Source organism: Eriocheir sinensis, chromosome 34, assembly GCF_024679095.1.
Source record: "Eriocheir sinensis breed Jianghai 21 chromosome 34, ASM2467909v1, whole genome shotgun sequence".
Taxonomy (NCBI): domain Eukaryota; kingdom Metazoa; phylum Arthropoda; class Malacostraca; order Decapoda; family Varunidae; genus Eriocheir; species Eriocheir sinensis.
The window spans coordinates 10,543,130-10,559,728 of record NC_066542.1 but is presented as its reverse complement, the minus strand read 5'-3'; the positions used below and the strand labels follow the sequence as shown (position 1 = coordinate 10,559,728).

The 16,599-nt window shown below is 41.7% G+C and overlaps 2 protein-coding genes across 3 annotated transcripts; one reads left to right on the top strand and one right to left on the bottom strand.

Moving 5' to 3' along the window:
* Positions 1–453: 453 nt before the first annotated feature.
* Positions 454–6,836, bottom strand: LOC127007067 (galactose-1-phosphate uridylyltransferase-like). Its single transcript, XM_050877596.1, has 8 exons — positions 6,690–6,836; positions 5,226–5,343; positions 4,671–4,840; positions 3,464–3,672; positions 2,717–2,822; positions 2,009–2,131; positions 1,542–1,758; positions 454–952 (listed from the first exon to the last, which is right to left on the bottom strand). Exons 2-8 carry the CDS (start codon positions 5,263–5,265, stop codon positions 720–722), a joined length of 1,098 nt encoding a protein of 365 aa, XP_050733553.1. The 5' UTR covers positions 5,266–5,343; positions 6,690–6,836; the 3' UTR covers positions 454–719.
* A 988-nt stretch (positions 6,837–7,824) lies between these two features.
* Positions 7,825–15,426, top strand: LOC127007066 (very-long-chain (3R)-3-hydroxyacyl-CoA dehydratase-like). 2 transcript variants are annotated; one of them, XM_050877595.1, is made up of 10 exons: positions 7,825–8,228; positions 8,995–9,111; positions 9,930–10,040; positions 10,204–10,324; positions 10,484–10,591; positions 10,734–10,861; positions 11,140–11,252; positions 11,673–11,795; positions 11,902–12,020; positions 13,770–15,426. In XM_050877595.1, the coding sequence occupies exons 1-10, from the start codon at positions 8,139–8,141 to the stop codon at positions 13,850–13,852; spliced, it is 1,113 nt and encodes a 370-aa protein (XP_050733552.1). In that variant the 5' UTR covers positions 7,825–8,138; the 3' UTR covers positions 13,853–15,426. The 2 variants fall into 2 exon arrangements, with proteins under 2 accessions (XP_050733552.1, XP_050733551.1); XM_050877594.1 differs by having other exon boundaries at positions 7,833–8,228; positions 10,472–10,591.
* Positions 15,427–16,599: the final 1,173 nt, after the last annotated feature.

Genomic DNA, 16,599 nt, shown 5'->3' with positions numbered 1-16,599 from the left:
CCACTTGGAAATCTTAAAGAGCACAACAACTTTACGGGGTCTCCGGGTAACACACCGAGGGTGTTTTTAGCCGGTCTCTTGCCTACTTCACTAGGTGTTTCATTGCATGCCTACGAGTTCTCGCGCCGCCCCACACTTTCCACTTTCCATTGGCACATCCTCACTTTACACACCAGTGTTCCACAGCCCACTGATGGGCGAGGTCACAATGTCTTTCAATTAATAAAAATATGAAGCCATGTGGTTCATGGTGTACTTTTTTTTTCAATCACCTAAACTTGCCTCTAACTGCTTCTCCACATCTTTAATTTATAATATTCCACCACCACCAGGCCCTTCCCTCACTTTCATCTCATACACTCATCATTCAATACATTCAAAAGCCATGGAGCAATCTCTCACCCCTGAATCTCTCCCACACTCATCCTTTATGACAGTTAAAGAAAATAGTAATGTAATTACAGTAAGATTTTATAACACAGCACTGCAAGGTAACAAGATTGAATTGTAACCATTATTGGGTACTCACACTGCAGTCACTTCTTGATACATAGTTCCATTAAAGCTGTTAAAGCAATTAAAAGTTAATATTATTTCTCAATAAATTATATATATAAACCAACAATTTGTGGCACTTCAACAATGACTACAGATAGCAAAGAGTTAAAGAAATACCAACTAACTGTACATTAGGTGAAAGACTTTTAACTATACTGCTGTTAGTCCTTTCTGAGCTTGTAGTGGACATCAGGCAGGTCCCTGAGGGTGCGGGCAGCCTGTTCAGAGGTCAGGTCCCTCTGAGCTTGAGCCAGCATCTCATAGCCAACCATGAACTTCTTGACGGTGGCTGACCGCAGGAGTGGGGGGTAGTAGTGGGCATGTAGCACCCAGTAGTCACACACACCTGTGCCCTCACCTGCCTTCTCCTGCAGGTGGCAGCCAGTGGGGGCACCTGCAACAGCAAACATTACAATCATTTGTGCAACATGTAGTGTCTACCAGTTGGGTGGTTGTCCATAAGTAATGAACGTTACTAGCAACTAAGAATAATAAGATTCTGAAAGTCATACAAGTTAAAAAAACTGTCTTTCCTACAGATCCCTCAAACTACTACCACCACAAATATCCACATGTACTGATAAAAAATACAGATGTCATGTAACACCAAGGACATAAGAAGGAAAATAGTGAAGGACTATGTGGGAGAGTAAGGAACAGTAATAAGGAAAGCATGAATAGAGCATAATGCAAAAAAGAGATAAATGGACAAATAATATATGGATAAATATGGTACAATCTTTTATATCTGTTGTCAGAATTGTCTGGAACCTTCACTTATAAACTGCAATAATATGATGTCATTAACATAATCAGTCTCATAAATTATACATATCTTATTTTTATTTAAGAAAAGAAAGAACCTTAAATTCTGGAATAAAACTAAATCCAAGTGAGAACAAGCACTGAAACTGCCTCCTGTGCCATCATAGGGCCAAATAGAAAAATAAAAATAAAATGTTTACTCCCTGACCCCCACTCACCATGCCATCCCATGGAGTACGGGAAGGAACACTTGAAGAGGTTGTCATACTTGGCGGTGAGGCGGCGCAGGAGGCGGGCCAGCCCGTCCCTCTCACCCAATGTAAGGTCAGTGAGGCGTGACACTGGCCTGCGTGGCAACACCAGTGTCTCGTAGGGCCACACTGCCCAGTGAGGCACAACAACCACCCAGCCCTCTTCCTCCAGCACCACACGCTCCTAGTACCACACACATAGCATATTAAAAATAAGCAAAAATAGTATAATGATACAAAAATGCTTCAAGTAGTGGGAAGATTGATAAGAAATCTAAAACAATAAATGAAGAACCTAAACCCTTAATGTACACACACACACACACACACACACACACAAATATATATATATATATATATATATATATATATATATATATATATATATATATATATATATATATATATATATATATATTTATATAGTGACACACCTGCTTCTGAACCTCCTTGGTGGTGTAGTCCTGCAGAAGGCGTGAGCCATGCTTCAAGAAGTACTGCTTCTGGTGTACATCCTCCAGCATGGGATCAGTGGGGAGGAAGGAGGAAGCCCAGATCTGATGGGTAGTAAGTAGAAAGAGACATATACATAAATTGAGATGCTGAAGAGAGACAAGATGATGATAGCAGACAAAGTAATCAAACAGTATTCAGTGAAATGAATCGTTGCCTCAGTGAATGCTTACTGAAAATTGATGATGTTATATAATGGTTAGAGAATTTATCATGGAGTAATCTATGACCATTGTTGGCAAGGGGAGAGGGCTGTGAGGCAATTAGGACACTAAAAATTGAAAAGGAATGAAAAAGAGGGCTGTACAAGAATCATTAAAGATGATAAGTAAGAACTAAAAAAAGTAAATGGTCAAGACATGAAGGAAAATACTAAAAGGTACCAAAGGGAGCTATGTTCTCAGTTTATCCAAATTTTTGGAAGAGGTTTATATAACTCATGGAAAACATAACTGCAAAGAAAATTGAAGCACTGATAACTATACAATGTGATATGGTGGTTACAAATAAAGAAAAGAAATAGCCATCTGAAATTCAACCAAATATGCAACTAAATAAAACCAAATCTTATTTTTTGTCTACACTGGCTTCAGCAGCCTCTTGACAACCCTGCCTGGCCCTGGCCTCACCTGGCAGTGTGGGTGTGGGTTAGAGCAGCCCATGGTGGCCCCCTTGTTCTCAAAGATCTGCACCCACTCATACTTTTGGCCAAGCTCCTTGACCTCTGCCACCCACCTGTGAGGTCACACACATGAGAGGCAGACCAGTAGAGGGAGAGGGTACGGTATTAAGAAAAAGAAAAATTACCTTAATCAACAGAACTATAAAAGGTTTATTGCACTATTCAATGAAAGAAAATGTTTCAGTGAAGGAAATGAAAGATTAAATACTTAAAATTAACTTTTCTGTTTAGACTGTCATCAAACTGAGTGTAATATTTTACAGGGGAAATAGCTGACTCTATTGATAATTAAGAAACAAATCATAATGCCAGAGACTATAAGCAGCCATGATCACTGAGAATATGCATTGCAAGTATTCAGCCTGTTTCTGAAGTGGCAAGGTTACCACTGATGATGATAATGAAAAAAATAATAGATAGTGAGATTTCAGGAGAACTTTGGCAAGCAACTACCCCAACACACCAAAGACAGAGAATTGTGGAGCAATTTCCTACAGTTTTATTGAGACACAAATCTCAATCTCACATAACGTTCACCTCCTTGTTGTAAAGCCCTAGCATAAAATTCACAGAGGAAGGATCCTCAAGTCCTATTACTTACCAAGTTTAGTTACCTTTGAAAAGACAAGGAACACAGACAGGGGCAGAGATTATGAAATGAAAAGAAAGACAGTTTTTGCCTCCCAAAGCTAACCTGTCCACAACATCCTTGACCTCCTCCTGGGTCATGGTGGGCAGTGTAGCCGAGGTCTTGGGGTGGAAGCACATCACCCGGCAGCAGCCCCGAGCTGGCCCCCACCGCAACAACTCCTCCCCAGGGGCCTCCGGGGGCGCTGGCACCTCCTCCAAGAGCGCTGGGAAGTCGTTGTTGAAGACAAAGGTTGATGTGTAGTTTGGGTTGACCTGAGAACCAACATGAATATATAATGCATGTATGCTTAGCCCAGACTCATTCCATTAGTAATCACTTCACAATCATTACCATCATTCTAATTCAATTCTAATTCAAAAACAGAGGCCAAACAATCTTGAGCTGACAGTTTTCATATTTGCCTGGTACATGGTGTATTTGAGTTATAATGCATGAGAGAAACAAAAAGTAATATATTGTCAATGTTCTTCAAAACTTATATTAAGCATTCTATAAAACACAAACTGAAAAAGTGAGAAGAAACTTCAAATGATATGGAACTTCATATACAAAATGTATTTTTAGATAACTACTAAAAATAGAAGATAAAGAAACACAATGAGTAATGCTTATAACTGGCTGACAAGACTAAAACTTTCACAAACTATATTGCAGAGAAAAAGCATGGCTAGTATCATCAACATCTTCAGCCATTACTAGTCCAATGCAGGACAACACTCTTTTCCAACATTCTCCACCTCTCTCTGTCTGATGTTAGTGTACTCCATTCTGCTCAAGCAAATGTTCTCTCTCCTCAGGTCGCTGCGCATCACGCTACACCGATTGCGCCAGGGTTGCAAGTGTGTCATGGAGCTTTTTCCCAATGGAGCCCAGCCGGAGGGAGTGTGAGGTGCGGGGAGCAGACCAGGACTACCCACCACTACACCACAGGGCATTGTGTCCAAACCAGAGTGCCTCACTGCCCCATCGTTTGTCCTTAACCTTTCTCATTCCACTCTTGGGGACCTAGTACACATCTCCCCAGTCCCCAAGGTAGCTTGTTAGTTGTTTTCTGTCAAGCCATCACTAGACAAGTGCCCATGACCCCTCTCTGAAGGGAACAAATTTTTAGGACACAATAGGAAATGCTCTAATGTCATCTTGTCACCTGACCTTCAGTCTGCCCTGACTTCTAAAATTTCTGGGTTGCCAGCCACTCTGTTAATCTGGTTACTCATCTGCTATCAGTTCTATGAAGATCTGAACTTACCACACCATTGGGTCTGGGGGCCCCAGGACACAAGGGGTTTGTGGGGTCATGGTCTGGGATGTCATCCTGGGCTGGGGGCTCCACCTGACCTGCCCACGGCCGCTTCATGCGGTGAGGGGACACTAACACCCAGTCCCCTCGCAGTGGGTTGAACCTCACATGCTGGTGTTCTGGCAGGAGGAAGCAGCTATGGAGTGGAGGTGGTGGTGATAAGTAGCTTAACATTGAGGATATTTTCATCAGGGAGTGCACTCTAGCATTTAAGATTAACAAAGATTGGAGATGCAACAGTTATCTCATGTGAGAAAATCAGATCATATTCTGAACATGGAGTGCTGATATTAATATAATAAAATTATTAAATAAGATTCAAATAATAGGCATTATGAGAACAAGACATATAGAAAATCTGTTTAGTACATATATATTTAATTATTACAACACTCTTTATACAACCGCTAAAACATGGGTTGACAAACATGTTTCTGTATTCAGCTACATGTAATGTGAGGAAATGACAAAACAATCTTCCACACAGCATGACAACAGCCTCACCTGTTGGATCAAAAGCTGCCTCTTTCCCCTGAGCCTCCATATCACCTTTCGGCAGCAGCTGTGCACTGCTCTCCACCTCAGCCTCACCTGCCCTCCTGCTATCTCACCAAACAAAGCCCTCAGAAAAGATAAGATGAGATATTTTACTAATCTTCTCTATAAGACCATCACACATAAAATATCTGTAAGAATCAAGCAATCTTTGCCCTGATAATTTTATAGGGCAGACTACACAAGCAGGACTTTGAGCAGATGGATATCATAATGAAGTAGAAAAAGGGTCTCTATTTAAACTCTTATCATTTCACTGAAATCTACTTGTCACTCTGCTTCTCTGTGCTCTGCCCCCGAAAATTTTGTATAAATCAACCTTTTAAAGAACTATATATATTCTGATTTACTGATATATGGGATTGATGGAGATTTCAATACGAACTTAATAGTTATTCCTTTCTACTGAGAACAACCTCCCTCAAAGGTTTGTAAGACCACCGTAATAGGCAAATCACAAGCAGTTATGACTCTGCATAATCAAGAAAATAAACTGGTTCCCATTACACAGCAAAATTATCATGATAATTAGCAGAGTGAGTTTTTATTAAGTCTTCACTTGTAGCTCCAGGAGGCTTTCTTCAGGGGCCTGCTTAGGCCACTCAGCAATGACTAGAAAATCCCAGGTTGAAGCGGGCGGATTTGAACCGTCGTCCATTGCACGGTGAATGCAGGGTCCGCACGCTAACCACTCACTCACCGCCTACTAATTGACTAATTGAGTTGTATAGTAAGTAATGCATACTTTAAACATACAGTGATGATGGTGTTATTCTCAAACAGTTAATAGGGAGGTAACTGGTTGGTGAAGTGCATGGTATCACTTAATATAAGTGATTACAGTAAAAGTAAAGTTGGGGGCATACACTAGAGCTGCGCATGTCCTCTGCGTTCAATTCCATGTCATTAGCCCTCGAGTCTGTAGTGGGTAAGAGCCAGTCACCCCGGGACACAGGGCAAGTGTGGCATCCAGTTTACTACAGTTTACCTTCACCGGGTACACATAACTCAACCAACCAGAAAAACAGGATGAGGAACAGCTTGGCAAACTGGGCACCGGCTTTTTTTATACCACACAATAATAAATATCATCGAAGGCCCTGTGATATAATAAATGGCTACACCATTATGCATCACAGCAACCCAGCAAGCTATTCCACAAAGTAATCTGTAGCTTCTGAAGGCTATTTTATAGCTCCCCTGTTGGACAGTGTAGCCTACGGTACTTTATATAAGCTTCTGAGTACACTATGGAGCCTACTGTGTGGCTACTTAAGTAACCCGCCAAGTGTTGACAAAGTAACCTACAGAGCAGATTTCTTGGTTTCTTTCCCAACCCAGGCTCAGGCAGGGATCATTATCAGTGAGAAGCCTGGAGTGTTATCTGGCCTAGTCAAGTGATCTTTAGTTTACCCTTAATTGATGACGTGGCCGCGGCCCTGCTGGCCCTGGCACCACATGTTGCACTCATGGGGGACGAGGCAGGGGCTCCACGCCACGGGGTAACCCACAGCCACACACACAGACGTACTACTAGACACGCCGGATGCTGGGCGCCCCTAGGCAAGGCGTCCCCGTTACCAGGACAACCGCTCAGCTGCTCCCCGGTGGCCGCGACGCCGTCTGTGGCTGTGCTGTCACCTGGCTGTCAGTCTGTCAGACGTGCTGCTGTACGGAGAAACATGTGTCTAATGGTCTTAACAGTGGTAGCATCCAGGCACGGACACCCTTCAATGGAACAACAAGCTACTATTTATGTTTATATTTAGGCCTCCTCTATACTGTACTGATTGATTGATTGATGGTTTATTGTTGCAAGTAAAACAACAAAGGAGAAGGGGAACATTGAAAATATCGGTTTCTGCCTTCTGTATATGCTATAGCTATTATAGTACTGTACATACACACTCAGATAACGGCATTCAGTCAAAGTTATCATATAAAACTAAACTGTTGATCTAAAGGTGGTAGCTAGGCCTATTTATTAATCAGTGTCGCACGCATGAGAACGCTGTTAATTAAGTAATACTGTAGATAGGGGTTAAGTGCTATAGAGGAGTCAGCAATATCTTTCTACTGATTATCTGTTATCAATAAAGCTGCTGGGGGGGTCATTACGTCTATGAGGGGTAGTATGGCACCCACATAGGCCTACTTGCACCCTTTTCTTAGTACATGGTTAAGATTGGTTTTATCTACACCAGTTGGTTGAGCAGGAAGCGAGAAATCGGTGCGTTAATAATTCCAATCTATACGTATTATACTACATCAATAAAGTATTAATTCTGCAGGCGTTATACCAGATTATCGTACTTGGCACACTGTTTTCTCCGGTTTCTGGCTCATGACAATTACAAAAAACATCAATAATTATCAATTCTAACGACAACTTTGATTGAATAGCACTGTTTGTGTGGGTACGTCAGTTTTGGGTCTGTAAAAGCGATAAATGCAATGGTGTGAGTACGACAACCTGGCCCCGTCCTGCTGCCAGAGTGTCGTATTCAGCCTCCTATGTTTGCCAATTTCCGACCCCAAAACTGCCTCCTCGACCCCAATAACTGCCTTCATATATAGTTATCGTCAAAATAGTTAATTCCTGATGTTTCTTGGCAATATTTAAGCGTCAGAAACCGGCAAATACTATGCTCTGAGTACGATAATCTGGCAACGACCTTCCCGGGGAGGTAAACAAACCCCGCCGTCGCTGTCCCCGCCGCTTCCCTCACGCCCTTGCCTCCACCGCCCCCAGGCCCACCACGCAGGCCAGGTCACCACGGCAGGTCGTTTCACAGAGAGAGGTCAGAGGTCAAGGGAAACAAGTCCAGAGCCGCGCCGGTGCCCCGCAGGCCGCCCAGCACCATGGACGAGGAGGGCACCCTCAGCCCCTTCGTGTACTGGGCACAGACGGACGCCACCATCACCCTCAGGATCGAGCTCAGGAATGTACAGGTGAGTGGCTTGTGTTTCTCGTTCTGTGTTATTTATCATGATCCGAAAACGTGCAGCTTTTTAGGTAAGACTTGAGCCTCACGTCGCACCAAGCTTTGAATAATGGCCGTCCACGGTATCTGAGAGAATTGTTACATGAAATACAGCCAGGTGAAGGCATTAACACTCGCCGAGCCATTTCTGGAATCACACTTCATGAACCGCGGTACTCTTCAAATGTTGGATTGCGCGCTTTGTTCTGCCGCACCAAGACTCTACAATAAACTCCCTCTTGACATTAGAAGAACAAAGGATCTCTCCAAATTTAAGAAAGAACTAAAAACTTTTCTGTTCTCCGACTGCTACGACATGGAAACATTGACAATTAACATGGCATATAAGTTGTGATCAATATTGAAAATTTAATGAATTAAAATATGTGGGTCCTGCAGAGCGCTTCGGCAGAAGTGGGACCAAATAAATAAGAAACACAAGTAATGAGTAACCCGGGAGGTGAGACAACCCCTGATTAACACCTGGTATTCATTCACTGTTGGGTTGACAGGGGGCACAGATCAAAGGAGACTGCCCATCCGTCTCCACTCTGCCAGGGAATCGAACCTGTGACCTCATGGTTATGAGGCGAGTAAACCAGTCACTGCACTATCGAGCACTGTGTGTGTATGTTTTCTGCACACGTATAATTCCCATAACCATAATCACTGTTCTTTGTAAAGGCACTGTCTGATCAGCAGTGACCACAAAAATTGAGGTGTGGTTCCTTCAGTCCCCACAGGTGGAGCTGGAGGAGCAGCAGCTGTCCTTCTCAGCCATAGGTCACGGTGCACAGGGAGAAAAGAAATATGGATTCACCCTTCAACTCCTCAGACCTATCGACACAGAGGTAATTTTCTGTCCCGCTCTTTTCATCCCATTGTTTCTTGTTGTTCTTATGTGAACCTGTTTTTATCATACTATTTAACCCTTATACTCCATGATAAAATGAGTGGGCGGTGTTGAGTTACGTACATAAAAAACAGGTAACTAATGTTAACAAGTGTTCCCTTGCTTACATTAGTGTTCAGTCAAATTGTTGTAACAAACACTGGGACAATTATCTATCATTTGAAAGCTTAGAAGTTGTTCTCTGCTATGGTATAATCATTAATGAATATATGGAACTTATATATTCCTCTAGATGGGAAACCTCCAGTATCACCTCACACTCGTCATCCGACATCATCCTCATGGCACAATCCACTCTTATCCAGGTCAATAAGAAGACAAAAAAACAATTCTCACATATTGTCATGTATCATATCATGTGCCTGAAATACTTATTTACTAATGGAAATACATACCGTATATATCTGCTATCTTGCCTAGAAATTGGTAAAAAAATGATAAAATACAGCACACATCGTGATTGTGTACTCACCACAGGAAAATCTGGAGCCTGACTACAACATAAACAAAATCCTTGTAAAAGCTGGGATGTGATTGGCCAAGCATCCAGCATGCTGAAAACAAAGGGCCAATGACAGGGCTTGATGTATGACGCATAGCCTCAAGCATAAACAAACTGTATGTCAGGAAATGAGTGCGATATTTGAAGAGTGCCACAATCATGGTGTGATGAAGACTAACATAAAAGCCATGATTGTGCCTGACGGAGTATAAGGGTTAAGGATTTTACAAGCTATAGCCTACCTTCCCTTCCAGAGCAGCAGATACCGTGTTCTGGAGCGTAATGTGGAGTTCAGTCTCAACAAGGCCCACGTAGAGTTTTGGCCCAGACTGTTGGAGGACACAAAGAAGCCAGCCTGGCTCAAGGTAATGCTGTTCATACGCACACACCATTGATTTGACAGTTTTGACTATCGACCTGCAATGTGAGTGTTTTATAATTCCTGACACCCTTATTGCCTTTCTTTGAAAATGAAAGACACTACAGTCAAATTTGACTCTAAAATTGTCCTGGTGTCTTACCTACCAGATTGACTTTGACAAGTGGACACATGAGGAAGACCTTTCCGATGAGGCACGGGACATTAACGATGACTTCCCCGGCCTGTATGAGAAGATGCAGGCAGAGGAGCTTGGGTGGCCCTCCAAGCGTGAGTTATGAGGAGGTGGAGGTGTTGATATATTAATTGCTTGTTGAGAGACAGCCATTTTTCTGTGAATTTCCAAATATTCTCCTTATGGCTTTTACTTAAATTTACTTTTGTATGTATAATCCTTGTCCTACCTTTGATGCACAGGTGGTGTTTCAGGAGAGAGCCTCAAGAAAGTGTACCTGTTCTTGTATAACTTGTGGCAGTTTGTTGGGTTCCTCTACATCACCGTGGTTACTATCACCCGTTATGTCAAGAATGGACCAGGTGTGTGTGTTTTTGTGTGTATGCATATGCACATAGCTGTATATATACCCTTTCTTTGGCAAATTATTGGGTTACATTGGAATCTCTTATATATATATCCATATTGTTCATTCCAATTAATACTTGTGCATGCATCTTACAGACTCTATGGAGGGGACATACGCGGCAGTTGGGTGGATGATGCGAATGTGCCAGCTGACTCAGCTGCTGGAGGTGCTGCATCCCATTGTGGGCTACACCCGTGGCCCAGTGATCCCCGCCCTGGTGCAGGTGTGTTTCAGGAGAACTGCAGTGGAACAGCAATCAACTTTGGTATTTTATGGGAGTGTGGCACAGATCATCAAAATGTTTGAAAATGCCTCTGAATTAGGTTTTCTTCCTTTTGTACAGTTAAAAGGGATAATAGTAAGAACAGCTCAGTGGTGTGGCTGAGCAGCAACTTTTCAAATCATTCATACAGAGAGACGTGTGTAACAACACTGTATGATTGTGGTCAGCAGAAATGTCTCAGACATTCTATTCTTCTATGACATGTTCCTCCTTCGCAGGTTGGAGGACGAGGGGTGATCTTCTTCTGCCTAATTGAAGGAGAAGACAGGATGCAGACCAAGCCCGTCATCTTTTATCTCTTTCTTGTGTGGTCCAGCATTGAATTGGTCAGGTCAGTGTCATGCTTTGAATACATTGGAGTTTATCAAATTATTAATGTATATAACAGGTTATGTTGTTAGCATCTTTTCATCACATTCATAAGATGCTGGGCTGTTAGGATTGAGGAATGCATTAAAAAGTGACAGAGGTGAGAGGATGGTATTTTTGTTGCAGTGTTTGAACAGGGAGAAATGGAGACTGCTGTGGCCAAAACTCAAGGGGAAGTTCCCAAGGAAACAGAGCATCATAGTTGCAGAAAGATTGATGTTCCAGTAAAGTTCTTTTAGATCAATCATCCCCTTCTCATGCTTACATAGTCCTTCACCATGTCCTATCTTCTCTCACATCCTCTCCATCTTCTCATATGATATATCTTTCTTACATGGCCGTGTCTCAGAGGCAGACTTTTTATTGCAGCCCTTCTTTACAGGTACCCTTATTACATGCTGCGAGTGTATGACGTGGAGAATGGCTTCATCACTTGGCTCCGCTACACACTCTGGATACCTCTCTACCCGCTTGGTTTCATCATGGAGGGTGTGGTTATATTACGGTGGGTGGTTATAAATTATATATATTGTTCTGTCTTTGTATACAAGAAATTTTATCCATAATTACTAGCATCATATTCTTACTGTATTCTTCTTATGTCCCAATAGAAGCATCCCATATTTTGAGGAAACTGGGAAGTTCTCAGTGTCGCTGCCCAATTCAATCAACTTTGGATTTTACTTCCCCAACATCCTACGGAGCTACATCCTGTTCTTCTTCTTTCCTGGTACGTAGGGGCACAAGAAGCCTCTAGTGATGAGTATTTACTCCACCTTGCATATTCTATTGTCATGGTCATCATCTACCTTGCTCTATACAAATGCAGAGATGGTACCAAAATCCCATTACTTGACTCAGCAGCAGCAGGGATCATGTTTCTTCCTGGACCCTCTAAGTGAAAAAAATGAGAAAAAATCATCACTCACACAAACCATTTCATAATATATATCAAAGAATTTGTGATTAGTTTATGCATCATCTTTTTGGGGGGGTTTATATCATGGCACAAATTTGGCCCATCACTGCCACATGGTAAAGCCACAAATTTGGCCCATCGCTGCTACCGGGTTAAAAACAAAAATAAAATTGGATATAAAGGTGTTGCAGTTCAGAGAAGGGAACATTACCTTGTGAGATCCAATCTAATAACTACCTTTTTGACTCACCATATTCCTTTATGAGAAATGGGGTCACAAATTATGAAAATAGTAATCAGGTAACTAGTTCTTTTTTAACAGACTGATAAATGACTCAGTAGCAGCAGCATTCCCCGTCAGTGTGAGTGAAATGCTTTCTTTTGACACAGTTAACCTTTAGACGGCGACAATATTTGAAGAGTAGCTCCCCCCAAAAATGAATCGTCTGTATAATTATAGTCACTGCCAACCTTAGGACCGTAGCATAGATATAGTTGCACCACATAAGAAATGTTTTGACTATGGTCTTTATATAGATTCTACTGCAATCTGGAAGTGTTGTTATATATCTGCCGTACAAAACTGACTGACTGAATTTTGGACCGTCTATATATAGTTCCACCGCCGTCTAAGGGTTAATTGCAGGGTTACGTAGATCAGGACCAAAGTTTTCAAAGTTGCAATAGACTACCAAGGGAAGAGAAGATAGTGGCAGTGACAATTTAAATATTTTGGGATGATTTTATGTAAGTATGGGATAATGGAAGGAGAAATAAGGGGGAGAACAATAAAGGGCAGACAAGATGGGTGTGCTGGGGAGATTTATGAAACAAAGTGTAATTATGAGGGTAAAGGAGGGTATAAGAGTTAACATTTTTCTCCTAACACTCATAAACAGAGACATGAACATGGAATGTAGCACAGCACTGGAAATAAGCTATATAAGAGGAGCATTAGTGGGTCAAGATGAGACGGAGAGATGGATGCAAAAGTGTACAAAAGTTTTGGTAAGGGTTTAACGAGGGGTGAAGCATGGAACTCTTGAGATGGTTTGGGCATTTGATGTATACAAATGATGACTGAAAGGAATATAAGAGCCAAATTGAAGGACATGGTATCAGGAAAGACCACTACCACAGCTAAAAAGGATTGATAGAGTGGATGAGTAATGGAGAGACAGAGACAGTAGATGTGGGGATTGAATGTGCAGAGACAGAGTGCCAGAACAGGGAAAATTGAAGACTGAACTATAGATAGACAGATGGATAGTATTTAACTTTGTACTTCACAAATGAAGAACCATACAAGTATATAGATGGTGAGAGGCACAAGACGCTTAGTACAGTCTAGAGGCTAGCAAATCAGCTGTGATGATAAAATGCTAAAAATAAAACTAACATTACAAAAAGTTAGAACTCTGATCTAAATCATCACGTAAGACTTGCATAACTAATTTGTCACATTATTGTAGGATGTAAAAGGTAATTCATTTCTTAGTAATCAAAAGTGTTGCCACAGTGAATATTAGACTTCAACATGTCATTGGTTTTCCTCTGCAGCAATGTACAAGATGATGAACCACATGTACCATCAGCGGAAGCAAAAAATAGGCCCTCAGACCCGGACCAAAAAGATGCAATAGAGCAGCACACTCGATGGACGGATCAAGGTGGTGCCAGTGTGGTCAGCTGGGCATCTCAATGCTATATGGGTCAAGTGTAGCCCCAAGAGGCAAATTAGCTCCCTGCAAAACTCTTTAGGTAGTCCAGGAAGACGTGGCTAAAATTCCAACAGTTATTTGTTTTAAGATAGTGAAGAGAAATTAAATTAATCACACTGATTTCCTGACACAAATTTGATTGTATAAATTCCTCTCCCCAAAGTTTTATCATATCCCTTTTACTATTTGAATACTTTGTATTTGAAAACAAAATGTACATTAATCAAAAATCTTAAGTAAAGAATAAGTTTTTGTGACAAATTTCAGCACACTGAACAAATTATTGTATTTATAGCAACTATATTCAGCATAGAACAAAAGAAAATGCACACCTTCACCAGTTTTGGCCAGGACCAGCCCCTCACCCTTGCTGCAACTTGCAACCCAACCCTAGTCATCCCCTCAGTCGTGTCTCCCACAGGCACAAAATCAGTTCATATCATGTCTTCAGGAACAAGACTCATTAGTATGTCGGAGTGATTATTTGTAGTTCTTAACATGCAAACCATCACAGTACAGAATGAGGATGTCTGTCAGATACTTTGGTGAGTATAAGTCTGAGTGGCAGTGCTAGTCCTTGCTCGGGAACCTTTCACTATTCACCTGTACACCTGAACATCACCTCTCGTCATTGGCTTAGCACTGTCCATCTCTTAGTGCATTTGTATTTGAGATTAGCCATTACCTTAAATACTATTTAAAACTGTGTGTGTGTGTGTGTGTGTGTGTGTGTGTGTGTGTGTGTGTGTGTGTGTGTGTGTGTGTTATCAAATTTGAGGTGTGTTCATGTGCTAATATTTCTCTTTCTTGAAATTAGGGATATTACTTTTATAAAACCCACAATTTCTGTATTCCAATTGTTACATAGGTTAACATATTGTTAGGAGGATACATTTTTTTTCCATTCTTTGAGCACTGCATTTATTTTTTTAGCTTCCACCCACGCCCCCTCATTCCCGAACCTCTCATCACCTCATGCATTACCTCCCATATTTTTGTTTCATCACCACGTGTCTCATCTGTGTATTTACCTAGTTGTGATATACAGGGAACGTGCCATGCCCATGGGGTCCCGTCTCCATGCCTCAGTCGGTCATTCCACAGTTAAGTGGATCTATATGGAAAACTGTATTTCCTGATATCCTTCAAGCACCTTTTTCACTTAAGGAAACAGCCCAAAGGCAGAAAATTGCCCACTAAGTGCTGCTTTCGTAAAGAAGAAAGGTTAGCGTCCAGGCGGAGTGTCAAACTCATTTGATGAAATGTGTGTGTGTGTGTGTGTGTGTGTGTGTGTGTGGGGATTTATGTATTTGCAGATGTGTACTGTATGTATATTATGTATTGATAGTTTGTTGATAAAGTCATGTGGAAGTTATAAATGTGTTCAGAGGAAGAGAGTGTAAGAATTAGACTTATGGAAAGTTATTCCCCTGCAGCTACTCATGGATTATCAAACTTAACTGTGGTAGCTTTCCAATATAAAGTATTTGATTTGAGGGTCTTGTTTACTATCCAAGCATGAAAACACCTGAAGCAAAGTTTATGAGACCTGAAGTGTATCTTTGCCTCTTCTATACTTGTGTGCTGGGAAGGATTAACATATCGTGGCAATAGATTGAAAATATTTAAACAAAAATGTAGCAAGACTGCACCAAATGTATTTCACGGCAAGAGTGGTGGATGCATAGAATAGACTCTGCCAAATATGGTTCTGGAAGCACAACGATTCTGTCATTTGAAAAGAGACTTGATCAGTTTTGTATGAACCAAGAAGTATAAATTTGAGGAGCCATTAACTGCCACATAAATTCGCCACACCTACGACTTACTCAGGGTTGAAGAATATGATCTGGAGATAAGAGTAGGGTAAGGTAAAGCAGTAGCTACCCAATGAGGCCATCCCATCTAGTCACCAATGTAGTAAAATAGTAACTTGAACCCCTATATGGAAAACCTACCTCCCATACATCGCACCAGAGCCTCCTACGAGTACGTAATGCACATAACAACCTTTGCGGGAATCGTATATATAATTTTCGTAGACCTTGTACAGCGTGGATAAGTTTCTCACCTGCCACAGCGGCGTCCAGGTGGTTGGTGGCTGTCAAGGAGGGCTGTAGTCCGCGTCTTGTCACTCATCTCTGGCACAGCTCTCATTGCTAATACTATCCTCGTGTTGAATGGCTCGTCACTCGTGTAAAAGCTTGTCACTCGTTTCCTTCGACACAGCTTTCACGGCTAATACTGTCCTCGTGTTGAATGCCTGCACGTCTTTCGATAACAATGTCTTTCCATGGCAGATGATTGAAGGCACGCAGTTCAAAATTCCAAAACAGTGTTGCAAGCTCCCAAATCAAATTATACACACTCCATGCGGGTCAGGATCTCTACTCCGCACCATATACTGAAGAGTGAAGAAATATCATGTATAGTTGCCGCGAATCTTATCAGCCCATATGAACATCGAACACTAAACAAGACATTTTTGAGGTATCTGATGTTTGATTCGGAGCTTACGAACCAATCTTGTCGAACTGAAGCTGACCCTTACATTCTCCATTGCCCATATATCAAACGTGGCCTTACTATACAATAAGACTGAGCATCGTATTCCCTGTGTATGAACCAGAAAGGAGGATCGGCCACGGATGTAGTCCCAGTGGCTGAGC